This window comes from Phodopus roborovskii, unplaced genomic scaffold (genome assembly GCF_943737965.1).
Source record: "Phodopus roborovskii unplaced genomic scaffold, PHOROB, whole genome shotgun sequence".
Taxonomy (NCBI): Eukaryota; Metazoa; Chordata; class Mammalia; order Rodentia; family Cricetidae; genus Phodopus; species Phodopus roborovskii.
Genome location: NW_026126418.1, coordinates 70,937,558 through 70,964,375, shown reverse-complemented (window position 1 = coordinate 70,964,375; position 26,818 = coordinate 70,937,558). Strand labels below are relative to the sequence as shown.

General features: G+C 42.6%; 1 protein-coding gene across 1 annotated transcript; it reads right to left on the bottom strand.

Annotated features, from left to right (window-relative positions):
- Window positions 1–223: 223 nt before the first annotated feature.
- Window positions 224–26,818, bottom strand: Gle1 (GLE1 RNA export mediator). Its single transcript, XM_051185051.1, has 16 exons — window positions 26,662–26,818; window positions 24,717–24,938; window positions 22,111–22,221; window positions 20,277–20,425; window positions 19,999–20,059; window positions 19,209–19,463; window positions 16,521–16,752; window positions 15,190–15,302; window positions 14,969–15,038; window positions 10,591–10,733; window positions 10,296–10,486; window positions 9,496–9,625; window positions 8,121–8,225; window positions 5,509–5,591; window positions 2,176–2,239; window positions 224–1,259 (listed from the first exon to the last, which is right to left on the bottom strand). The coding sequence occupies exons 1-16, from the start codon at window positions 26,758–26,760 to the stop codon at window positions 1,191–1,193; spliced, it is 2,097 nt and encodes a 698-aa protein (XP_051041008.1). The 5' UTR covers window positions 26,761–26,818; the 3' UTR covers window positions 224–1,190.

The following is a 26,818-nucleotide window of genomic DNA, read 5'->3' as shown; positions in this document are numbered from 1 at the left end:
GCTGAGGGTTTCCAGCATGCTAGGTAAATGCTTATAGCCTCAATCTCCCACATCTCTTGCTAGATCAAAGTTAGTTATTGGAACATAATTTTTAAAAAAAGAATGATTCAAAAACAAATTTTTCCATGATGAGGGCAAAGAGGAAGAAACATATATTCCATGGATTTATATACACTGTTCGTGCACAGGACACAGATAATATTGAGGCAACCACATAATAGAGAATTTTTAAAAATTCAAGCTGTATTTCTTTTTTTTGGGCACTGTAGTTTACAATTGAAATGCTTAGGCCATTTAAGAGAGCCACCACACAAGGACCTCTGCTTACAGGACTAGATCCGTGGCTCCGCCTGTGTGGTACACAGAGTCCATCTATCCCTAATACCAGCTTCCATCTGACACAGTCAGCTCCTCCTGGTGACCAATGCATTCACTGCTGATGGTCTTCTGCTTTCACCTAACCTGTATGTTAGCCCATCTTCATTTTTGTCAGAAAACAAAAAGGCACCTAATCTAGGACAGCATCTCCAGCTATCCAGGGACCAAATTCCAGATCAAGAAGACAGAGAGTGCTCTATAGTTGCATGTTCCTAGTCCTGATCCATATACCTGCTACCTTGATGCACTCTGGGGTTCAATCCATGTCTACATCATACATGTCCTCTGAATATACAAGGAATTTACAAGCCATAAAGTATAAAGTACTTTACCTCATACCCAGACTGCATAGAAGAGAATGGCCTCAACATCACCTGATACTTTAAAAGGAATCTTAAGAAGTTTACTCTTTCTAAGTATGTGTACAAAAGGGGATGGGACAGAGAGAGAAGTGAAAACTAGTCTCATGCTAGGTCAGAGGGAAACAGATAAAGTATCACCAACTTTCTGAAACATACTCGAGACAAAAAGGATGTAGCCAAGTGCTCAGTGCCTCTTCTGACCTCTTTTATAACTTGTGAAAATGAGAAAGGCCAGTTCTGTTGTTCTGTCCATGACACCTATAGCAACTACCAAATCTGACAAGAGACTGACAAAAGGCTGTGAACTATGAAAATCTTAGTTCCATGGTACAAATATATGTATAAACACAATAATGAAGTTCTAAATCTAACATGATTTCTTCCAAACTCGCTGTCTTAGTTGCTTTATTGTTGCCCTGCTGCAACACGATGCGATGACTGATGAGGGCATTAGGAGCGCCAGAAGGAGGACGTCAGAAAGCCTTTGGGGACAGGGATCTCCCTGCGTTGCAGACATTTCTAGACATGAAAGATAAAGAAAACAGATTAAGTTTCTGACAAAAGTGCCTCTAGCATTTAACAATGGGGAGACACTGAGGGACAAGATCCAGACCAGAGAGAACAGACCCCCCCCCAAAAAAAAAGTCTAATGGGTCTGTGGAAAACTAAAAGAAGAATTGTTCTTAGGCTGCCCACCCATTTCCCCACAGCATGACCTTATTGGCCACCAACACTACTTTTTTTTTTTTTTTTTTTTTTTTTTTTTCTTGAGACAGGGTTTCTGTGTAGCAGCTTTGCCTCCTGAATGCTGGGATTGAAGACATGTGCCACCACCAACTGGCTCACCATCATTATTTTATAGGCTCCAAGAAGCTGGCAGCCAGCGGGCTACCTTGGCAGACTTACTACAGAGTTCTAGATGATCTGTTAAAATCAACCTTTTAAAATGTCTTGGTACTGGGGGGCAGGGGAGGAGAGGATGGAGAGGGAACTGGGATTGACATGTAAAACAAGCTTGTTTCTAATTTATATTTAAAAAAATAGAAAAAAAATGTCTTGGTACTTGGAAATAAAGGAAGAATCCAACGAACATGCAGTATGGTCTCACGGACAAAGTAGCCATACTCAATAGTTCCCTACACCTGAGACTGACAGAAGACTTTTGCTTGGCTGACAAGCAAAAAAAAAATTTGAGTGATTTGTTACATATACTTTACAGCCTACTACACTTTTAGGACAGCTGCCTGATAGGTAGTGTGGAGAACAGTATATAGGGTTGAAAAGACATTTTGATCTAAAATGCAAGGGGAATTATGAACAAAAAGCAGAGTGTGGGCAAACAGACAAGATAGCTATCAGGTCTAGAGGCCTAAGGTGTATGGACACAAGTGTGTCTAAGCCAAAGTTTAAGGCATGTTGGAATAGAGCATCTTACCTCTAAAAACTGCTTCAGACGTATGAATGAACCCATCTGTCCTGAGCTTGTGATGGCTTCAATTCTGTAGAGGGAGGGAGGCAGGGAGGGAAGGAGGCAGAGAGGGAGGGAGGAAGAGAGAGAGATGTCACTCCCACCATGCTCTCGGATCAGGTAAGGACTAGATCCACCGACTCTTCTAAAGAATGCTGGCTGTTCCAGGCAGTGGTGGCCCACACCTTTAACCAAGCACTTGGTAGGCAGAAGCAGACAGATCTCTGTGAATTGAGGCCAGCCTGGTCTACAGAGTAAGTTCTAGGACAGCCAAGGCTACAAAGAGAAACCCTGTCTCAAAAAACAAAACAAGCAAAACAAAACAAAAAAAAGAATGCTGGCTGGTTTTCCAAATGGTCCTTGCTGGTCTTTCAAAGAACAAAGGAAAGGGACATGATGCTCTTTTCTGAGGTCTTTGTGATCAGATAGGATGAGTAGAGCCAAGGTCTTCTCCCTACTTGAAATCTAAATGAATTTAGAAGAGGACTTTAAGATGAATGGATGAAAGCCACACCACAGTCATCAGACAATCTGGTAGGCAGATCAGTTTCTCCAACTGACATAATAGGTTCTCAGCTCCATGGTTCAATGTATGACTCCTTGTAATCATGATCCCAGATTACATGGGGAAGTTTACAAATAATATTTAAACACACCAGAGTCAGGTATGGTCACATACACCAGTAATCTTTAACACACAGGGGCAGAAGCGGCAGGAATTTCAGTGTCACCTTTGGCTATATAGTATGTACCAAATTCAGCCTGGGCTAAAGAATGAAGACCCTCTCTTAAAAAAAAAAAAAAAAAAAAAAAAAAAAAAACTAGGCTGGAGAGACACTCAATTGGTAAAGTACATGTTGCATAAGCACGAAGAGCTGAGTTTCATCCCCACAACATCTATAGAAGCCAGAGGCAGGGGCACAAAGGCACCAATAATCCTAGATTTTGGGATAGTGACTGGTCTACAAAGCTACATAGTGAAACAATTAAAAAAACAAAAAGAATTCCTGGGGCTTGGTGGCCAGCCAGTTTAGCCAAATCATTGAGTTCACGAGAGACACTGTTTCAAAAAATAGTGAAGAGTGATAGAAACACCCAATGTTGATTTTTGACTTAGATGTGCATATATACAACCAACCCTCCTCCCCTCCCACACACACATACACCACACACCCTGGGCATTGTAGCTCAAGCCTGTAACCTCAGCACTTGTGAGACTGAGGGAGGAATGCTAAACTCCAGGCCATTCTTGTTCTAACCCCTCCTCAAAAAACTGACAGTATCTTTTCAGTGGTGTGTGAGTGAAAACATATAATGGTTTGAACACAACCTAGAATGTGCTAGATAAGTGTCCTATTACCCATTTCCAACATGAAATATCTTATTCAACATCTTCCTAACTTATATTTTCCTTAAGAAACAGTATTTAAAACTTTTTTCATTGAAATTCAAAATCATTTATTCAATGCCAGGCGGTAGTGGCACACGCCTTTATTCTCAGCAGAGGCAGGCAGATCTCTGTGAGTTTGAGGCCAGCCTGGTCTGCAAGAGCTAGTTCCAGGACAGGGTCCAAAGCCATGGAGAAACCCTGTCTCAAAAAACAAAAACAACAATAAAACATCATTTACTCAAACATCAAAGAGAAGAAAAACTTGGAGAGATAGAAGCTGGGAGGTGGTGGCACACACCTTTAGTCCCAGCTCTCTGGAGGCAGAGACAGGCAGATCTTTGTGAGTTTGAGGTCAGCCTGGTCTACAGAGCTAGTTCCAGGACAAGCTCCAAAGCTATAGAGAAATTGTCTTGAAAAACCAGAAAGAGTACTTACTGGTTTTGCAGAGGACATGAGTTCTTCACTTCCCAGCACCCAAGAAGGGCAGTTCCTAAGTGCCTATAATTCCAGCTCTGGGGGCTCCAACACCTCTGACCTCTCAGGGCACACGCATATACTGTGTATTTGTGTTTGTGTATGTTTAGGAACATTCTCAAGTGTAAACAGTGGAAAATAAATTTCTTAAAAAATTTAAGAGAAGGATGAGTAAATATATATCCCTTTTTTGTTCTTCGAGACAGGGCTTCTTTAGTCTTGGTGGTCCTGGAACTCGCTCTGTAGATCAGGGTAGCCTTGAACTCTTGCTTGCCTGCTGCTGCCTACTGAGTGCTGGGATTAAAAGTGTGAGCCATGACAGCCCAGCAACATTATCTTTGGATCTGAGGATCAAGCCTAGGCCCTTGCTCATGCCAGACACATGCTCAACCACTTAACCTAGCTCATTTTTCACTCCAGTCAAAAATACCACATACTTGGAAGGCAAGATGGCTCAGCAGGAGTTAAAGTTCTTGCTACGAAGCCTGAGTTACTTGAGTTTGATCCCAGGAATCCACAAAGAAAAATAAAAACCCAGTTCCCACACATGGTCCTGACTTTCATGTGTACACTATGGCAAGCACAAGCCCCACCCCCACCAATAAACAAAACAAACAAACAAATATAACTTTAAAGTAAACCATGCACAAGATCCACAGCCAAACATTAGGCAGAAAGCCAGCCTAGGCTGGAGGTCTTCACTGGGTCCCTCCCCTCAGAGCTCAGTGAACCCCAAAGAAGAGGAAGGTGGAATTGTGGGAGCCAGTGAAGACAGCAGGAGAGCACCGCCTGCACAATCAACTAAGCAGGGCTCAGTGACACGCATGGGTCTTCCATAGGTCCTTTGCATATATATGTTACAGTTGTTGGCATGTGGTCTGAGGGAGACTCCTGACAGTGGGATTGGGGGGGTGTCTGACTCTTGCTTGCTCTTGGGGAGGAAAACTACTGGGTTTCCACACAGCCATGATATAGGTTTGTGCCTGCTCTTGTACCCTGTTGTGATGTGTTTGGTTGATGTCCCTGGGAAGCCTGCTCTTTTCTGGGAGGAGCAGGGGTTGGGGGAATGGATTTAGGTGAGGGGAAGTGGGGGGACAATTGAGAAGAGTGGAGGGAGGGGAAGCTGCAGTCAAAATATATTGTGTAAGAGAAGAATACATTTTTTAAAAAAAAGGTTGAGACAGGATTGGTAGGAGTTCTGGGACAGTCTGGGCTACAGAGACTCAACAAAACAAAAGAACAAGAGAAAATAAAAAAACTCAGCCAAGACACACACACACACTCTCTCTCGCTCTCTCTTCTTCTCTCTCTCTCTCTCTCACACACACAGACACACACACAGAGATTTAGACTGTACTAGCACTTAGGAACTAATAGTGCCTGGCTTCCAAGTGTTACCTACTAACTTCCCAGTAGTCTGCTCAATAAGCCTATACCTGGGGAAGTAGTCTTCTTTGATGAGAAGTATCATCTTCCAGAACTGGACCTGGTACTGCTTCATGAGGGCATTCCCACACACCTAGAGGGAAAGTAAAAACTGTGAGAGTAGCTGGGTGGTGGTAGCAGTGGCAGAACACTCCTTTAATCCCAGCACTTGAGAGGCAGAGGCAAGTGATCTCAGTGAGTTTGAGGCCACCCTGGTCTATAAAGTGAGTTCCAGGACAGCCAAGGCTACACAGAGAAACCTGTCTTGAAAAAAAAAAACAAAAAAACAAAAATAACCTATGAGAGCAGAGAACAAAAATCAACTCATGAGAGAAGCACAATCACTCCTTTGCCTACCATTCCTATCAAACACCTCAGCCACAGCATCACTTAGCTTAGCTAACTATGGAATAGGTGGGAAAGACCCAACTTTCTATGCAGGGGATGTAGTTCATTTGTGGGCATTGTCTAGCAAACTCAAGATTCCTTCATAACATTAGAGAAAAATCCAACTTCCTTATAATTTACTATACATTCCCACTTAAGTCAACTATCATGGCTTAACAAATACTTCATGGTATTCCTCTTAGTTTATACGAGTACAGAACACTATCTCAAAGACACAGGCTCAAATGTTGATATACCATGACTTCAGGAGTCATATGCTAACTAAGAACTGAATTACAGGCCTAAGTGCCTCAGATTTATTTGTCAGGACATGAACTCTCAGCATTCATTCATTCGAGGCAAGACTTCACTGAGTATCAAAGGCTGGTCTCAAACTTGTGATCCTCCTGTTGAGACTCCCTCGTGCCAGGATATAGACATAGGAGTACTATGCCTAGTTCCCTGAAGCTTATCGATGTGGCTCCTTCAGCTGGGTGTGATGGTGAATGCTTTTATCTTATCACTCAGGAGGTAAAGACAAGTGGGTCACTGAATTATAGGACAACCTGGTCCACATAGTAAGCTCCAGGCCAGAGAGTAGAAGTGGTGGTTTCTTTCTTTTTATTTTTTTGGCAGTGAACTTCAGAACTTTGTTGTGCAGGACAGAGGGCCACACTTTTGCCTGCCCACCCCCAAACTTTTAAATTGTTATTTCTCTGGGATCCCTGGTGACCCCCTTCATGATGTTCATTGGAGTTTGAAGAGAGAATAACCACAAAAGCTCAAAGATTCCTTCCTTAAACATGGGCAGTATTATTCTTTCTTTAAAAAAAAAAAAATTACTTATTTTTTTATTTTGTGTGCTTTGGTGTTTTGCGTTTATGTAAGTCTGTGTGAGGGCAGTGGATCCTAGAGTTACAGACAGTTGTAAGTTGCCATGTTGGTGCTGGGAATTGAACCCCAGTCCTCTTGAAGAGCAGTCAGTGCTCTTAACCACTGAGCCATGTCTCCAGCCCTGAGTGATGGCTTCTTAAGGGCAGGAATGTATGATGCTTTCAGTGAGGGAGATACCTGACCCAAGCTTACATTTTTTCCCCAGAAAGTAGGAATGAGAACAGTGGGATACTGACCCCTCCACACTAGGTAACTGGCTGACAGCCCAGGATAGCTACCATCCTCATCAGTGCTCAGCGAAGCAAGAAAAGAGGACTTACAAAGCAAGAATGTTTATGACTGTGTTGGTGCCTGGTATGTAGTTCCTGTTTCCATTATCTCATGAGACTCACCTGCACAGTCTACCATGGTTCCACTATTCAATTCTATATCCCTAAAATGAAGTCTGCTTTTTACTTAGGTTACAAGACACATGATTGTAGAGGGCAGAATGTGCTTGTACACACAGATCAATAAAGACGCCAGCAAAGTTAAACTCATAGGCATCCTTCAAAGGAAAGAGATTTTTAACCCATTCTCCTCCTAGAATGCTGCGAAAGGATGTAGTCTACAACCTGGTGATCCTTTGCTGTTTGATGAGCCAGGCTCAACCTGTATCTTACAGAATTTAGGTTTAACTTATTTATCCCAGGCTGTTTCCTCCTAAACCTTAAGCATTACTTAAGGCCATAAAACTCACCCTTGTGAGAGATGTCACTTGTACTTTACAACAGCCTAAGTGACTTCTCTGTTATCTTAGGGCCAGGCTACTCCTGACTCCTACAGGCATTGTGCCTACCTCAGTCATTCTCCTACACTCTTGAGCATTGTTTCTGAGTCAACATGAACCTATTTTAGGGATGAAGTCATTTGTACTTTGCAAAGAGTATCAACATAAGCATGTCTTGAACTTTGTTGTACTCACAGGGTTTGAGTTATTATCTGAAAACTTTTTTTTACAAAATTGTGCTATGCTTAAATATGGCAAAAACTTATGAGCTGATGTCAGACTCCAAGAAGTCCTGGCTCAGTACTGGGCTGACCTGAGTCTCATTCTTCCCTCACCTGTTTCCCTTGCCAGCTATAAAGCCTGCAGGGACCCTGAGATGTTATAAAGAGAAGACAATGGTCCATTGGACCTAAGTGAAAGAAAAGTCAAGGACAGTGAGAGAAAAAGGAGACTAGGAAAAGCTGGTGGCAGCAGCCTAACACTGTTCACTATTTGGCTCCACTTCATTCATTTTACCCCACGTCCTGAGGCCACTGCAATCACTGGTTTTCTCTCATTTGACAATGGAATTACCTCCAAGAAGTCAAACAGAAGAGTGGCTGTCACATCTGACAGAGGCTCCATGTTTAAGATCTGTGCCAACCAGCGCCAGCCATGATTTAAGCCATGAGGATGAGCCTGGAAGGAAAGCAGCTGTGTCATGACTTTGCCTCATTTTATTCACAGACTAAACTCTCAGTGTAATCACTCGGCCACTAGACACGAACCCCAAGATAACCTGGTCCATGCATATATGACAGAACAGAAAGAACAAAAGTTAATCTTTTTTTTTTTTTTTTTAAATCTTATGATACATGTGCAGGCCCCCACAGATTCTTTACAGGGTTCCTTTGATAATATAAGCATCACCTTCATGTTCAGGGAACTTGCAGTTTGTTTATTTTTCAGATAGAGTCTTAACTTTGTAGCCCAGGCTTACCTCAAACTCATAGCAATCCTCCCTGGCCCACTCTCCCAAGATGGGAGTATAGGGGTAAATCATCTCATAAGACTTTGTTGTTGATTTTGGTTTGGGAGGTTGTTTCTTGGTGTTTTTGTTTTTGTTTTGAGACAGGGTCTTACTAGCAATGGGTGGCCTGAAACAATTCTGTAGACAAAGCTGAGTTCTAATGCCTTCTAAATGCTGTATTAAAGGCGTGTCACTATGCCTCCCCCGCCACTTGACTTTTTGTCTGATTGTGGTATTGTAGTGACAAGTTCTCACTGTGTAGCCCAGAGTGACCTGGAACTTGCAATCCTTTTGCCACAGCTTCCTGGTGTTGGGATTACAGGCAGTACGCCATAGCTGGCTGAAACTTTTATAAATGTCATGACTTGTGGACTCTGTTCTAAGATTAGCTCTTTATGACCTCAGTTGAGGGAGCAACTGAACTTTCTTGTTGATTCAAAAAAGTTGTTGCCAAAGAATCAACACCCACTTCTCTAAAATACACCCATGAGGCTACCACACTCTTTACCCATTCTCCCACAACACAGCCTCTCTGATGGATAGCTTGCAAGAGCCCTCAAAGACCAAGTTACAGGCTTGATTACCAGCCTGTGGCACTAATGGAAAGTATGGGACCTTTAAGAAGTGGAGCCCAGTTGGAACGTTAGGTCATTGGGGATGTACCCACATACTGGGTACCCCACCTCAAAAGTTTTGTGCATGTTTCACTAGCCAACTGCCATAAGCATTTCTGCCTAAGCATCTTCCATGATGCTTTGCCTCACCATGGCTCCAAAGGCAACTGGACCATGGGAAAGTGAGACTGAAAGCTCTCACAAATGTCCTGATCCATGCATGGCTCTCACAAAGCAAAGTAGATGATTCCTCAGTAATAGCAAGCTGTGGTTGCTGTGGATGCTGGGCTATCATTCCTTATCAATAGCAGGCTGTTTTACCTACCTCTTGCCGGTTTCCATATGGCCACTGGAGCTGGATAATGGCAGCATACAGACGGATCATCCCAGACATTCGTTTCAGAAAGTTGTCTTGTTGCTCCACCTTAGAATCTGTCACTTGGTAGCCAAGCATACTATGTGTGAAGATAAGATTCAGAATGACAAGGCCAAAAATGAGGGTGAAAAAGAGGTTTCTTTTTATATCCGTACAAAGCACAGGTATCCATGATTAAATTTCTATTTCTATTTGCAAAGCAAACTCATCAGTGAACTCACATATAAGGAAACTGCTTTGGTGCTGCCTAGTTTTGTCAATTTGACACACGCAAGAGTCATCTGAGAAGAAGGATCTCAATTGAAAAAGGCACTACTTTTCCCCCTTTTTTGTGAGACGGTTCTTGCTATGAAGCCCAGGCTAACCTGAAACCCACTTGCCTTAGCCTCCCAAATTCTGGGATTACAGATGTGCAATAACAATCGTGGCTCAAGACATTTTGTTTCTGACAGGACATTTAAAGTACAGAGAGGGAGCTGTGAGAAAGAGTGAAAACAAACTCAGATTCTTTTTTTAATTTTAAAAGATTTTATTATGTATACAGTGTTCTGTCTGCATCTTTGTCTGTATACCAGAAGAGAACACCCTATCTCATTAGATGGTTATGAGCCACCGTGTGGTTGCTGGGAATTGAACTCATGACCTGAAAGAGCAGCCGGTGCTCTTAACCTCTGAGCCATCTCTCCAGCCCCTCAGATTCTTATTATGTTCTACTACTCTCCCTAGAGTGAGTGAAAGAGAAATCTCACCGCTGATAGTCCTCTAAAGCCATTCCTTCTTTAAAAGCTGGGTAGAAAGGAACAGAGTAGGGACACTTCTTGTGGAGATGAGCAAGGATGAGGTCCCCCACTTTGGGATGGAGCTCCCAGATACCAGATGCCACCACTGCAATGGGGAATGCTGCTTCATGGTGAGAGGCCACTTCCTCCTCACCTTGTTTCTAGGAACACAAAGATAAACACAATTTCAAATCACTATCATAGCAAAGCTTAACACTGCCCACTAGCTGCTTCTGCCCACACCCATGACAACAAGGCTTCTCACCACAAATTTCTCTGCCAGTTTGTACTGGACAAAGTCCAGCCCCTGGGGGTTAAGAGTGACAGACACAGTACGCCCACCAGATTGAACAGGCTTCCCAGAGAGCAGGCTATGGATCTTTTCAAAGACCTCCTTCAGCTTTGAACCTGGGTAGGAAATAAAAAGCAACAAAAAGATAAACAGCAGCTGGACATGGTTGTGTACACTTAAACTAACTCCAGCACTTGGGAAGGAAGGGTAGAAAGATTAGAATTCACATTTCTGTTGAGTATAGCCATGTAATGAATTTGAGATCACCTTGTATCAACAACATATAGCTTCATGTCAATCATCTTTTGTTGATTTTCCAGACTCAGTTTTTCTGTGTAACCTCCCTAACTGTCCTGGAACTCACAAGTTTGTTACAGGAATGAAAAGTTGACACCCATATTTCCTAATATGTATGCAAAAGAAAGCACACACAGCCAGGCAATGGTGGCCCACACCTTTAATCCCAGCACTTGGGAGGCAGGTGGATCTGCATGTTTAAAGCCAGCCTGGTCTGAGTTCCAGGACAGCCACAGATACACAGAGCCAATGAACAATAGATTCCTTGAAGTGACTGTTTCTGCAACATTGCCTATTGCCTTTGACCTGCTGCTTGAACCAAAGACAGGCAATCTATGAGATGGGAATGAAGATGAACAGGAAAGATGGGAAAGGTAACTGCAGTTTCTCCTTCCCCTAAGAGACCTAGCTCCATTCCTGCTGTGGGCTCTGTGAAATATTATTGTGAAACATTGTTAGGATAAACATTAATTTTCCCTGAGCTTAAGCAGAATTTGCCTTCATTATTCCAGTAGTACCTACAATCAAAGGTTTAATTAACCAACATCTCCAGCTAAAAATATTTTATCAGGTTCCTGATCACTTCAGAAGTGACACTAATGACTCAAAAAATATCCCCTAAACCAGAGATTCAAGAGGAAACCAAAACTGAATTAAGACAGCACAGAGTCAGGTGGTGGTGGCACTTGGGAAGCAGAGGCAGATGAATCCCTGTGAGTTCAAGGCAAGCTTGATATACAGAGCAAGTCTCCGGACAGCCAGGACTACACAGAGACAACCTGTCTCGAAAAACAAAAATAAGATGAAATAAAAGATAGCACATATCTACAGGATAATTCCAGAAAATTAAGTATTATTTGGATGTTAAATGTTTCCTCTTCTATACACATTTCCTCAGTGCATTCCTGCAAAGTCATATTCTACTACTATTACCAACAGCTTCCAATGACCCCACAGGCTAATCTCACATGCCTGACACGGCTACAATACCCACTTCCCTAATTCTAATCTAACTCTTCATGGTTTTTGTTTACTTTTAGTGGCAAGAATAAAATTACTTTTCCTCTGTTCACTCAACCTTCCCAAGTGCTAATTCCAAAACATGCTGGGTCTCACTAGACTAACAGCAGAATGGGAAACAAGATGCAAATTGCTTCCAGTTTCCAGTAGGAAGAAAAGAGCCACAGAAGATAAACTAGTTAGGAGGGAATCAAGGCACACCTAGGCTGAGAAGTGCCCAATGTGGCTGCTAGAGACTCTGAAGCCTGGAAGAAAGGAATGAACCAGGACAGAGTGAGGAGTAATGTTTGACACCATGGGATTACAAAGGACAAATAGAACTAGGTGACTGCAAGCCCCTAGGAAACACTATAGTCAAGACAGGGTGGGAAAAGGAAAGGTTGGTAGGACCTGAGAAGCAACTGTCACAGAAGTCAGGGGAGTTGCTTCACAGAGCAGTTTGTAGTCCAGAGGTCAACTGGAAATACTAACTAGAATAGAGACTGATCAGAAAGCAGAAGAGCAAGGGAATCCATGCTAGGATGTGAGCAACTCAAGTACATTTAAAGGCTGAAGAAAAGAAGCTGCAAAAGGAACCAATCTTTGCAAACAGGGAGAATGGGCAGAAGTGGTGAACGGAGAGTTACATCAAAGACAGACTCTAAAACAGACTAAGAAATAAACACAACATCTGAGGAGTTCGAGCTGCTTTTGGTTCCCTGCTGTAGCTCAAGAAAGACTGTAGTGACTGGGAGTAAGAAACGAAGATAAACAGGACAGAGCAGTCAATCCCCTCTGCTATCACTGTCAAGGGAAACAGCACTTAAACTCCTCAATATGCTACATGTTTATTTATACTCTGCCCTGTTCCATAAAGAACTGCAAGCAACAGAGGGTTGTAAGTTTGGTCAAATGACCTCTAGGGCATAACCTACATCATTCCTGTGGTAGGTTTTGTTGTTGTTGTTTGTTTGTTTGTTTTGTGATAAGGTTTCTCTGTCTAGCTTTGGAGCCTCTCCTGACACTTCCTCTCTGTAGACCAGGCTGGCCTCGACCTCAGATCTGCCTGCCTCTGCCTCCTGAGTGCTGGGATTAGAGGTGTGTGCCACTCCCGCCTGGCCATTCCTGTGCTTTTTTTGGCAACAAGTTAAGAAGGTGATGGGGTACAAAGCAAGTAGAACTCTCTCCGCTCTCCTACTTCTTATTGGACAGCCTGTAGTGGAGGCTTTTTTTGTCTACAGCTGTATGAAACTAAACCCAGGCTCTAAAGAAGGGTCTTAATGTCTGATCCTACTTGATACATCTCTGGAAGGGAAAGTACTAAAGTGTCAATCTTGGAGTTTGGAAAAAGTTAACACAGGACAAAGCAGGACAGAAGAAAAGACTATAAGCGAAATCCTAGTTTGGTATTTCCCCACTTTCCCCCTCCAAGTTCTCTTCATGATATTTATAGAATAACTTTCAAGTTTATACTTAAATCCATCTTAGTGTGTGTCAGGCAGGGTGCTCACAGGTGAAAAGGTTGCATAGCATTGCATAGCACATCTATATAAAACTCTGGGTTAAATTACCAGTACCCCCTCAAAAATACAATAGAGCCAGGCAATGGTGCACACCTTTAATGCCAGGACTTGGGAGGCAGAGGCAGGTAGATCTCTCTGAGTTCCAGGGCAGCCAGGGCTAGATAGTGAGACCCTATCTCCAAATCAACCCTCCCCACCATTCCCCACCAAAAAAATTAAAAAACCATTTTAACTGATCTATTATTAATACATTGCTTATTAAAAAGAATCAGGAGGCTGAAAGATGGTTCAGTGGTTAAGAACTGCTGCCAGTCAATCATGAGGACCAGAGTTCAGACCCTTGTACCCACATGAAGCAGTACAAATTCCAAGCGATCCAATGCCATGTTTTGGTCTCTATAGGCACTTGCACATAAACTCATCTAGTCACACACAGACACATGCATGTACACATAAATATAATCCTTAAAAACAATACTCATAGCTGGGTGGTGGTGGTGCATGCCTTTAACCCCAGCACTCAGGAGGTAGAGGCAGGCGAATCTTTGTGAGTTCAAGGTCAACCTGGTCTACAAGAGCTAGTTCCTAAACAGCCTCAAAAGCAACAGAGACACCCTGTCTCAAAAAAACAAACCAAAACAAACAAACAAACAAACAAAACAATACTCATAAGCCAACTGTGGCACATATCTGAAATCAAGGACACCCATCAGCCAAGATGAATTTAAGGACAGCCTGGAAAATACAGTAGCCCACTAACTCCATAAAACAATTTTGAATCAGTAGTTCAGTGGTAGAGGACATTGCGTCTTCAAGGCCCAACACCATAAAAAAAATTGAAAGATCAGATCTCTAAGAGTTGGAGGCCAGCCTGGTCCACTGAGCTAGTTCCAGGACAGCCAAGGCTACACAAAGAAACTGTGTCTCAAAAAAAAAAAAAAAAAAAAAAAAAAAAAACCACACAAAACAAACAAATGTACAAATAAATAAATGTGCCTTCCCAGCTCCCCCACTTCCCCAACTTTTCAATAAAATCATGTGAACCAATCCAAAGAAAGTCAAATATTCCTTTTTTTTTTTCTTTCTATGCTACTGAGTTTTTACTTAGGCCTAGAATGGTCCTGAGTGTTCTACTGGTTGCAACCCCAGTGTCTTCTGAATTTCTCCTTTTGAGATAAGGTCTCAGTGCATTGCACTTTCATACAGGCTGTTCTTGAATTTATGCTTCTCCAACCTCAGCCTTCCCTCAACCAGCTCGAATTACAGTCCTGTACTACAGGACTCAGCTATCTTCTGTTTGAAGAGAGAAAAAAAAGGGGATGCAACATAGTTTGAACATCTTTGTTTTTGTTTTTTTGTGTGTGTGGTAGTAGTGATGGAACCCAGGTCCTCGAACATACTTGGCAAGTGCTCTGCCACTAAGCCATATCCCAAGCCCTGAAAAAACACTTTGAATAACAACCTCAAAGCAATCAGTTTGCAAAAATAAAACAATGAAAGTGAATTACAACATTTGAAACCATCTGACCCACCTGCGATGGTGGAGATCTGGCTCACTGGGATGGTGGCTGCCTTCTGCAAGTCCATCTTTATCTTTTTGGCCTGCCAAAAGAGAATGGTGACATGTAAGATGGTATTTTAAAGAGCTGAGCCTATGCCTATAGGATGAAGGAACATGACACAAGTACATTCTTTTAGAATTTCAGGCTGTGGGGCACACCACCAGAATTGTTGCCATCCAACTCTCCCCTACCTGACTGTCTTTGCTGCTGGTCAGGCCCTCAAAGGCCAACACACATTTGGCAGAAGCATCTTGTAGTTGCTGATACCACTGCATCGTACTATCTTGTACCTTCACCTGCAGGTCTGAGAATAAAAGACAGGCTTTAATGGCAGTAAGCTTATTTAACATGTCACATGAGCTACAACTATTCTACGCACTGCACTATGGACCAGCTGCTTTAGTGGTCACAATCAATATGAAGTAGAGACTTCTACTATTTCCATCTAATGAGTAAAGAAACAGACATGAGAAGGTTGTTTGCTAAGGTCACACTACTATTCAAATAGAAACAGATTCCCCTGTCTGGCTAAACACATTGCTATGTGATCCTCAAACATATTAAACAAGGTTCTCTGTACATAATATTTAATATAACTTAGCAGTGGGACTGGAGAGATTTCAGTTCAGCAGTTACACATATTTAAAAAATACTTAAAAGCTTTTTTAAAAAAGAGCCATTGCTACTCTTGGAGAAAACTATAAAATTATGGTTCCCAGAATCTACCTAATGGCTTACAACTCCCTGTAACTTCAATTCCAGGTGACCCAACAGTTTCATCTGGCCTCTGTGGGCTCAGCATAAATATAGTGCACATATATACATGAAGGTAAAACATTCACACACATAAAAGAAAATTAATCTTTAACAATTCTTTTTATTTTTTTTTAAGATTTATTTATCATGAATAGTGTTCTGCCTGCATGTATGCCTGCAGGCCAGAAGAGGGTACCAGATCTCATTACAGAGGGTTGTGAGCCATCAAGTGGCTGCTGGGCTTTGAACTCAGGACCTCTGGAAGAGCAACCAGTGCTCTCAACCTCTGAGCCATCTCTCCAGCCACAAATAATTCTTTTAAAATAAATCTAAAGTCCCTGTGTAAAGTGCTAGAAGCTGAAATTGGTTCCAGATCAACCAAAACACATTATGTAAAAGTTCTGATGAACTGGGCCATTTTGTAATGTGACACATTCTCTCTCATTCTCCCTCCCTCCCTCCCTCCGTCCCTCCCTCCCTCCCTTCCTCCCTCCTTCCTTCCTTCCCTCCCTCTCTCTCTCTCTCTCTCCCTCCCTCATGTTTGTTTTGCCTTGAATATCCTAACATTTAAACATTTAAAGAACTGAGCCAGGCGGTGGTGGCGCATGCCTTTGATCCCAGCACTCAGGAGGCAGAGGCAGGTCTACAAGAGCTAGTTCCAGGAAAGGCTCCAAAGCCACAGAGAAACCCTATCTAAGAAAAAACAAACAAACAAACAAACAAAAACAGTTAAAGAACTGCATCCACACCGACGCTCAACGCCCACCTTCATTCTGTGTCACTGCAGGGCTTGGACTGTGCACTGGGGGCTGGGTGGGAGCCCCTGGACCCTGCTGGACCTGTGACTCTTGCATCTTGACCCGGGCCTCCTCTTCATCCTGCTTCTTCTTGACTTCATAGGCTCTGGTGATCTCCTGCTCCAAATTGGAGAGGAGGTCCCTCATTTCCTGCAGGGTTTTCTCAGCCTCAGCTTGGTTCTCTGCTGTGGGATAACCACTCTGTCAGAGTGAGAGACAACACTCATTTCATAGGTACCCTTGTGGGATTAAGTCACACCACACACAATACATTTCTAAAGTGGAACTGTTGGACCAGTGCATATACACGGTCAAATACCTACTCTTTTTCTGTTCTCTTAAAGATTTACTATTGTAGGGCTGGGAAGGGTGGCTCATGCCTGTGATCTTAGCACCTGAGAGATAGAGGCAGGAAGATTGCTGCAACTCTGAGACCAGTCAGGGCTACACAGTGAGATTGTTTCACAAAAAATGCCATTGAGATACCTCAGTGGGTAAAGGTAACACAGACAACCTGAATTTAATACCTGGAACTTCCACAAAGATAGAACTGACCCTGCACAGTTGTCCCCTGACTTCTACGTGTGTGTGTGTGTGTGTGTGTGTGTGTGTGTGTGTGTGTGCGTGTGTGTGTATGTACGTGCGCACGTGCACACGCGCACGCGCACACACCCACACCAAAAGGTTTATCATCATCACATCCATAGCAACTGACAATGGAGTTTTTGATGCTTTCATCAACACTAGTCAGGAGTCTTTTTTTTTTTTTTTTAATTCCTTTTTTTGGTTTTTTGAGATAGGGCTTCTCTGTGTAATTGTCCTGGAACTTGTTCTGTAGATCAGGCTGGCATAGAACTCACAGAGATCCGCCTGCTTCTGCCTCCCGAGTGCTGGGATTAAAGGCATGAGCCACTACTACCTAGCAAGAGCAACCTTTTAAAAAAAAGTCTGGGACAAAACCAAGTGCATATGCCAGTAATCCTAGCACTCAAAAGGCTGATGTAGGAGGAGCAATGCCTTAAGTTCTAAGCCATGTTGACTATATAGCAAGACCCCCCCTCACCAAAAAAAAAAAAAAAAAAAAAAAAAGGGGGGCAAGAGAAATGGCTCAGTAGTTAAGAGTACTTGCTAATCTTGCAGAGCATCTGGGTTTGGATCCTGGCACCCATGTCAGGTGGCTCACAACTACCCATAACTCCAGGTCCAGATGTGACATCCTCTTCTAGCCGCCATGAAAACCCACACACATGTGTACATAAACACTGACACATATGTACACATGTAAAAAATTCAAAAGAACAAAAAAAAAAAAAAAAAAAAGGTGGTGGGAATTACAACAATATACTAGTTAAACATGTTGATTTTAGCTAGGTGCAGGTCTTTGATCCAGCACTAACAAGCTAAGAGTAGGCATTGAGTTTGAGGCCAGCCTGGGCTACATTGCCTCAGTAACAAAGAAACAGAGCTGTTATTTGTAAAATGTCTTATTAGTGGTGATTCATTCATAATTATTCAAAGTTCTATTTCAGCTTTTGTTTTTAGGTAAAAGATTATACTGTGTGTGTGTGTGTGTGTGTGTGTGTGTGTGAGCTCGCACCCTTGGGCACATGCACTCAGTTGCAGATGTAATTACGAAAGTCAGAAAACTCCAGCAAGTTGGCTCTCTCCTCTCACCTTGTGTGAGCCGGGAACTCAGGTTCATCAGGGAACTCAGATTCATCAGCCTAAGCACAAGGCCTCTACCTGCTGGGGTCAACTTTTTTGTTTGTTTTTATTTTTCGAGACAGGGTTCCTCTGTTTTGAAGCCTGTCCTGGAACTAGCTTCTGTAGATCAGGTTGGTCTCGAACTCACAGATATCTGTCTGCCTCTGTCTCTGCCTCCTGAGTGCAGGGATTAAAGTCGTGCACTGCCACCGCCACCCGGCTGGGGATCAGCTTTTTAAAGTCACCTGTCATGTCCTTTACTCCTTTTTACTTGTACAAGAAAAGCAGAAAGTAAAAGCAGTTTATCCTTTTACAAAAATTTCAAGAGCATCCTTTGAATCAAGGACATTAAGTTTTAGTGTATATGACACATTTTTCCTAATTTATAATATAAATTTTAAGTACTCAGATGTCAACACTTTCCTTTATAACTTCAGTTTTACTTGTGCTTACTGTCAACTACTCACCTCTTTTTTCCATTGTACTTAATGTTTATCTCTGGCTTTACATTTAAATATAAAATATAGAGTAAGACAAAGATATGAAGTTAAAATATATTTAATCTTTTCTATGTATTTATGTCTTATTTGCTAGGTTTTCATTTATGTTACCAGGACTTCATGCAAGCTAGCAAATGCTTTACCAGCTCTTACCCTACTGGCCAAGCAATGACTGGTATTTCCTCCAAAAGGCAGGCATTGGTTTTTTTGTTTTGTTTTGGTTTGGTTTGGTTTTGAGACAGGGTTTCTCTGTATTGCTCTGTCCTGGAACTAGCTCTGTAGACCAGGCTGGCCTTGAACTCAGAGATCTACCTGCCTCTGCCTCCCAAGTGCTGGGATTAAAGGCATGAACCACCAAAGCCAAGCAGGTAGGCATTATTTTTAAATCAAAATACATTTTGACTTTAACCAGCTTTGTTTGTAACCGGAAGGAATTATTCTGAAATCCCTTACCTCCAAAGTAGCACGAATGATTCCAGAGATGAGGCTACACAGCTGGTTGCCCCGGGTCTGGAAGGCAGCCAGGTCGATGTTCAGCAGGTCTTTGTGCTGATTGGAAGCACCCAGCTGCTGGTTAAGCTGAAGGACCTCCTCTTGCAGGGTGTAAAGGCTGCGTAGACGGATCTGGCCTTCCTCCTTTCGCAGCTGCTCTTGCTCTGCCTGCTTGACACGCTGCTGCTCTGCCTCTCGAAGCTTCAGGTTGAGAATCTACTGAAAGGACCACTGAGTGGCTGAGTGGGGGAGCCTTTCCCTTTCCATGCTGCTGAAATCCTAGGAGAGCTACATCTTTTCACAGGTGGGTTAAGAACAGGAAATAAGCTCCACAAGGACAATACAAAGGTTATTGCAATTTTTAACTTGACTGGCTTGAAAAAGAACACAGTAGAGTAACAAATCATAACTCTCCAGGTTTCTGAGGATGTTTTCAGAGAGGATTAATAAGGGAGGAGGTCTGCTCAAATGTAGGTGTACCATTCCCACAGGCTAAGCCAGGTGGAGAAGGAGGAGAAAAGGGGGAAACCCAAAAAGCAGAGGCTTTCTGAGTCATCTGAAAAACAATCGCCTTTTGTCTTCTCAGGGTTTTGGTCACAGTGATGAAGAAGTAACTACTACACAGCTACTATCCAGGAGCATGATCATGGACCAAGGTCTCCAGAAAGGCTGTCTGTTGACAGTATGATGAACATTCAGAGGGCTAGAGACAGACACCAGTACAACCATGCCAATTCTCCCAGGCACTGACCTTGGCTCTGTGGCGATGCTCAGCTTTTAGCTTCTCTTGGTGTCCTAGGGCTTCTCTAGTGCTGATAAATAAAACAGAGTCAGGGAAGTCTCCTGAGACAGTTTTCCCTCCCCATCACTGTCACATTAGGCCTCTTCCCAAGGCTGGTCACTTTTCTAGCTGTAAACTTCTTTGCCTGTTTTATTTTGATATTTAAGGGCTGTTTCACCTTGGGATTTCTCTGGGAAAGCAAGCAAGCTGATCACACACATTTGTAGCAGCCACTCAAGAAGACTCACCTCTTCTCCATCACTTCCTGTAAATCCTGGAATTCCTTATGCAGCTTCAGTTCCTTCAGCTCATCAAACCTCTTTAGTTGTTCAGAAGCCATCTCTGAGAGAGCTCGCACCTTCCTCTCTTGCTCTTCTTGCCACTGCCTCAGGCCCTCCTGAAAAGGATCAGCACCTGCTTTTGCTGTGCCACAGCCATCTGGCTCATCTGTTCCTTGACCACCACCCTCAGTCCTTAGAACCTGGGAGACTCAAGAGCATGGAGCCACCTGCTTGCTTCTCAATAGCTGTGTAGGATCACTTGTCCTTGGATGGGTTTTTTTTTTTTTCCTTTTCTTTAGACAGAATTTATGCAGCACCTGCCAGTTTCAAACCTGTTCTATAGCTGAGGATGACCTTTAAATTCTACCTGTCTCCAGCTCCTAGTGCATGGGCCCAGTTTTATATTCTTCCAGAGACTGACTGAGTCCATGACTGACTTTGTACAGGCTAAGCAAGAACTCTATCAACTGAGTTTATTTCTAGTTTGTGTGTGTGTGTGTGTGTGTGTAGTGGTAATGTGGTATATGTATTGTATTGTGTATATACACTTACAGAGAAAGATGTCAAGTGTCTTCCTCTATTATTCTAATTACCTTGACATGGGATGTTTCAATGAACCAGAAGCTTACCATTTGGCTAAATGTAACTGGCCAGTCAGCTTTTAGCATGCCTATCTACCCCCTAATACTGGGGTTACAAGCATATGCGGCCATGAATAGCTTTCTGTATGGGTAACAGGGATTTGAGATCAGATCCTCATGCTTACAGAGCAAGTGCTCTTCCCCTTTTTTTTTTTTTTTTTTTTTTTTTTTTAAGATTTATTTGTTTGGGCTGAAGAAATGGCTCAGTGGCTGGGAGCACTGGCTGCTCTTCCAGAGGACCTGGGTTCAATTCCCAGCACCCACAAGGCAGCTCACAGTTGTCTGTAATTCTAGTTCCAGAGGATCTGATACCCTCACACAGATATACAGGCAAAACACCAATGCAATTACTAAATAAAAAAATTAAAAAAAAAAAAAAAGATTTGTTTATTATGTATAGTGTTCTGCCTGCATGTATCCCTGCAGGCCAGAAGAGGGCACCAGATCTCTTTACAGACAGTTGTGAGCCACCATGTGGTTACTGGGAATTGAACTCAGGACCTACAGAAGAGCAGTTAGTGCTCTGAACCTCTGAGCCATCTCTCCAACCCAATCTTGCCAATTTTTAAAGATTTCACTTTGTTTTGTTTTTCAAGACAGGGTTTCTCTGTGTAGTTTTGGAGCCTGTCCTGGAACTAGCTCTATAGACCAAGCTGGCCTGGACTCATAGAGATCTTCCTCCAGAGTGCTGGCTGGGATTAATGGCATGTGCCACATCCCCACCCCCACCCCCACAGGCCCACTTTTAATGATCTTAATTTGCTGTACTTTCAATTACAGACTCAGGCAAAACTTAATTTTAGAAGACAGAAGTATTCCCTAAGTCAAATTAATTAAAATAGTACTATTCTCTCAGAAGCTAAAACACAACTGTCATAATATAAACATATCTGACACATCTGTATGTGTATGGAGAATTAAATGGAATATAGAAAAGCCTAAGTAATTTTCCTGAAGTTAGAACAGCCAGAAAATGAAACCGGATTTCACTTGAGAGTATTCACTTTTGACCTTGACATCACAGTATCTCCAAAGTGAGTTTTCAGTGGGTGTCAAATGACAATTAGCATGTATTGAGTATCCTCCCCCTGGGGGGATCTAGTGAACTAGGTTGCTCTCTAGGTAATGCTAAGCCTTCTTTGCATTATGGTCTCACTTACCGTTCCTCTCATTCTGTGCACCAATTCATACATTCTGATGCAACCTTCTACTTTGATCGCTCGGGAGGACAGAAGTGCAATAGGTTCTGTGTGCTGGGAGTCATATGTGTTCTAAACAGAAGATAAAAATAAATAAATGAGCTTTGAATATGGTAAACTTGTGTTACCTTTCATAGACAAAGATCATGTTTTTGCTAGCTTTCTGTCACTGTAGTTTTCTAGGTGTTTTCCTAGATAATTAAACAAAAGGAAGATTTATTTTGGCTTCCAATTTGAGAGGTTTCTATACATGGCCATTAATTCACTTGTTATGGAATATTACTTTAACTATGTAAAAATGTGTTACATTTGTTTAATGATGTAAAGATGTATTGCTCTGCCTACACAAGACACTAGATTGGTCTAATAAAAAGGTAAACAGACAATAGCTAGGCAGTAGAAGGATAGACAGGACTGGTTGGCAGAATAAATAGAAGGAAAGAGGACAGAGACAGGAAGAGACACAGAGAGACAGAGACAAAGACAGAGACAGAAATGAGGGAGACAATAGGGGCCAGACAGACAGACATGGAGGAAACAAGAAAAGTAGGACATACAGAATGAAAGAAAGGTAAAAAGCTCTGAGACAAAATGTAGATAAATGGAAATAGGTTAATATAACTTATAAGAAGAGCTAGTGGGGTGGACATAAGACAAGGCCAAGCATTCATAACTAATAAGAAGTCTCTGTGTCATGATTTTGGTGGCCAAAAAGAAAACCTGCTACAATTTGTTGCTTGTTTCTGGGCCATGCTAAGGCAGAGAACATGACAGCTGAAGCATGTATTAGAGAAAAGCTGCCACCTTAAGGTGGCTGGGGAGCAAAGGAAAGAGACAGGAGGGGGCCTGCGATGAGGTTTAATTGATGAGGACCTACTCCCTTCAACCTGGTGCCACCTACTATGTTTCCAACTCTGGTAACCTATCAGATTATGACCCCATCAATGTATTATTATTCTGAAAATAATGATCCAATCACTTCCCAAAAGCCTCACCTTTGAATGTTGCTGCCTGGGGTGAAGGGGTGTGTGTGGCAAAGTTAAACACAGGATCCTTTGAGGTAGGCTTGAGTTCCAAACTCTAACTCGTCCAACTTAAGAACCAATAATGAAAATAATTTAGCTTAGTGCCAGAACACTGTACAAGTTATATGAGGGGATTTCTGAGTGTTTGTGATAAAACTCCAAGAAAACAAGATCTTATGGCCTCAGTTTCTTCAAAACACAAAAATTGTTCTTGGAATGTGCTTTCCTGCCTACCTTACATGTAGCAGATAAGAGTGAGTTTATTTCACATTATTCATTACAACTGACTGTTATCTGTTTATGTCTCTACAGAAACACATGTTTTTGCCACGTGTGGCTTGTCTTTGTGATTGAACACCTTACTCAAGTGACTCTTAACCTTCAGAGTATAAACTGATGCTCTGAGTAAAGTTGACTATTACATGAGACCGCCTTATTTTTATTTATTTTATTTTATTACATGACTCTGGCTTACTTTTCGGGTCCACTCTCCCAGGCTCACACTGCCAACTAGAGCAGCAAACAGGTTAGAACCACTGTTTTTCATGATGCCAACTTTGTTCCTCCCTCTTCGACCTCTCCCCATTTCTGGCCCTAATTGATTTACATTTGATCTTACCCAAAAGGTCAAGAGGCACAATATTTTTTTTCCTTTTTTGAGACAGAGTCTTACTATGTAGCTCTGGCTGGCCTAGAATTTACTCTGTAAACCAAGCAGACCTTGAACTCACAGAGATCCACTTGCCTCTCCCTCCCAAATGCTTCAACTAAAGCATTCGGTGCACTACCACACCTGTGTCAAACTGTTTTTGTTTTTTAATAAATGATGTTTCTTCTTGGCTTGGGGAGATAGCTTAGTGGGTAAAGTACAAACAGGAAGGCCTAAGGTTTGATCCCCAATATCCTATAAAAATTGATATGGTGGCATGTGCTTATAATTCCAATACTGGAGAAGGGGAGACAGGAAGATTCCTGGGACTACTGGCCAGCCAGTTAATACTAACTAATGAGCTTCAAGCCAATGAGAGACACTGACTCAAAAAACAAGGTGGCCAAGTGGTAGTGGCACACACCTTTATTCCTAACACTCAGGGGACAGAGGCAGGTAGATCCCTGTGAGTGCGAGGACAGCCTGATCTATAGAGCTACACAGAGAAACCCTATCTAAAACAAAAACAAAAACCCTTTGATCCCAGCACTAGGAAGGCAGTCAGATATCTGTGAGTTCAAGGCCAGTCTGGTCTACAAAGCCAGTTCCAGGACAAGTAGAACTGTTACACAGAGAAACTCTGTCTTGAAAACAAGGTGAAGGTCCTTGAGAATAAATACCCAAAGTTGATCTCGAGCCTCCACACACATGTGCATACTTCTACACACACATACAAGAACATTGGGTGAAATGGTAAATACTGTTCCTACAAACAGCTGCAATAGGAAACAATCATTTCCCTAGGTTAATGTCACTGTCATGTGACATTAAACTTCAATTTTGACAAACACTTCAATTTTGCAGCCAACAGGTGTTTTGTCTTCAAACCTTACCTTGGTTCCATTTGGTGTTGAAGGTGAGGGGGGTTCTGGGGAGCTTTTGACAGGAGATTTAAGAAGTGAGGGTTGGTCCAGGCCTGAAGCAGATCCAGAGGATGGTGAATTATCAGGAGAGTTCTCTTGCATGCGGGGTGAGGTGTTGGGTAGGATGTGATCTACCACCCATCCAGAGTAAGAAGACAGTTTGGGAAGAGATGTGCATTCTTCCAAAACATCCTAAGAAGAAGGTTAAGCCTATTTTTATGTCCACTAATATAAGACATTAAATGCATTGCTCAACAACTGAGCTCAAACAAATAAGTTATATTGAAGATAAAGTAATTGCATTAACAACCAGAGATGAAAACACAGTAAGCTTTTCTTCCTCTTTTTGCATTTGAGACACCTTGAACTGACTCTCCTGCTTCCACTCAGGAAGCTCTGAGATTATAAGCCACTGTACCCAGCAATAGTGTCTAATTTTAGACTTTATTATTACTATTAGTGTGTGTAGGCTCATGTGCCAGTGTACATGTGGAGGTCAAAGAATAACTTCAGAGTCAGCCCTTGTATCCACTTTTACACAGGTTCTGAGAATTGAATTTAGTCATTAAGCTTATGCAGCAGCCAACTTTACCCACAGAGCTACCTCATCAGAGTAAGTGGATTCTTAATGAGGACCCAGACTGAACTTCTTTAAAATGTCAGACTAAAGTCAGAAGGGTTGGCACATGCCTCTAACTTTAACACTATGGAAGTAGTGGCAGGAGTTCAAAGCAAGTCAGTCACAAAAGACTTTCAATTACCCATTCCCAAAAGCAGCAGTTCTCAACCCATGGGTCACAACCCCTTTGGGGTCACATATCAGACACCTTGCATATCACATATTTATATTGACATTCATCACAGTAGCAAAATTATAGTTATGAAGCGGTAACAAAATAATTTTATGGTTTGGGGTCACTACATGAGGAACTGTATTAAAGGGTTGCAGCATTAGGAAGGTTGGCAATCACTGCCCAAAAGGAACAATGTGTAAACATACATTCAAGCAAATTTCTAAAACTTAATTGAAGTTTGTTCTCTCCGTCCAACTTTACATAGGTCTCAGGGGTTGAATTCATGTCTCCAGGCTCGTGTAGCAAGTGCCTTTACTAGATGAGCCATCTCACTGATCCTCACTAAGGCAAATATGAAAGCAATCTAAAACATCAAACAAAATACAGCCCATGAGAAAGTTTCAGGTAAACTATCATGTACACCATCAGTGCATCATTAGTTTGGAATCCAAAGGTATCCTCACACTGGGTATGGTTGTTCAAGCCCATAATACATATAAATTCAGGCAGTGAGTGGGCAAATGTGTATCATTAATTAGAAAGGCAACCAACAGTATTCCACAGAAGGTCTTTGCAAATACTACTTATAGGAACCACGCCCCCGCCCCCTTAGAAGTCTGCTAGTAATATAAAAAGGTGGTCATTCCATTGGCAGCTAGAGTTAGGTCAAATCAACCTCTCTCCCAGAAACCTGGAGCTCCGTGAAGTGGTTCTCAACCTTTCTAATGCTGCGACTCTTAAAATACAGTTCCTCATGTAGTGGTGACCCCAATAAATTATTTTCGCTGCTACTTCACTGTAATTTTGCTACTGTTACAGATCGTAATGCAGAGGTCGAGACCCATAGGCTGAGAACCACTGTCCTAGCAAGTGGAATAAAAAGCAGACGGAGAGACTGAGAAGCCAGAACTGCTGACAAGATGCCGCACCCAGGACTGGGGTGACCGTGATGCCTTTGCGCAGGCTTCCCGTGAAGTGGTGGGGCCGTAGATCAAGTAGAACAGGCTGAAGAAAGCTGTGTGCGCAAGAGTTACAAAAACAATGCGGCCCATCGCCACGCCAGGTCCTCCGCACCCGCCTCGAGGGAGAGTGTGGAACGCGTGCCGACGGCGGGCGCTCACCTCGTAGTGCATCAGCCACTCGCGGTGGTAGCGCAGGCGGCCTTTGCTGGAATTCCGCAGCGCACTTAGAGTTTCCCAGCAGCGACCCTCCGACGGCATGGCGAGTCAACAGCAGCGCATCAGAAAGCTCTACCAACAAAACAAACCCTCGAATCCG

Bases quoted from the DNA above. Each gene is read 5' to 3' on its own strand.
- Gle1 (XM_051185051.1), bottom strand. From the start codon at position 26,760: ATGCCGTCGGAGGGTCGCTGCTGGGAAACTCTAAGTGCGCTGCGGAAT. The intron at 19,464-19,998 runs GTCAGTGCCTGG...TCCTTTCAGTAG, and splicing joins AGCATCGCCACAGAGCCAAG to ATTCTCAACCTGAAGCTTCG. The intron at 15,303-16,520 runs GTGGGCGTTGAG...TTTTATTCTCAG, and splicing joins TGCAGTGACACAGAATGAAG to ACCTGCAGGTGAAGGTACAA.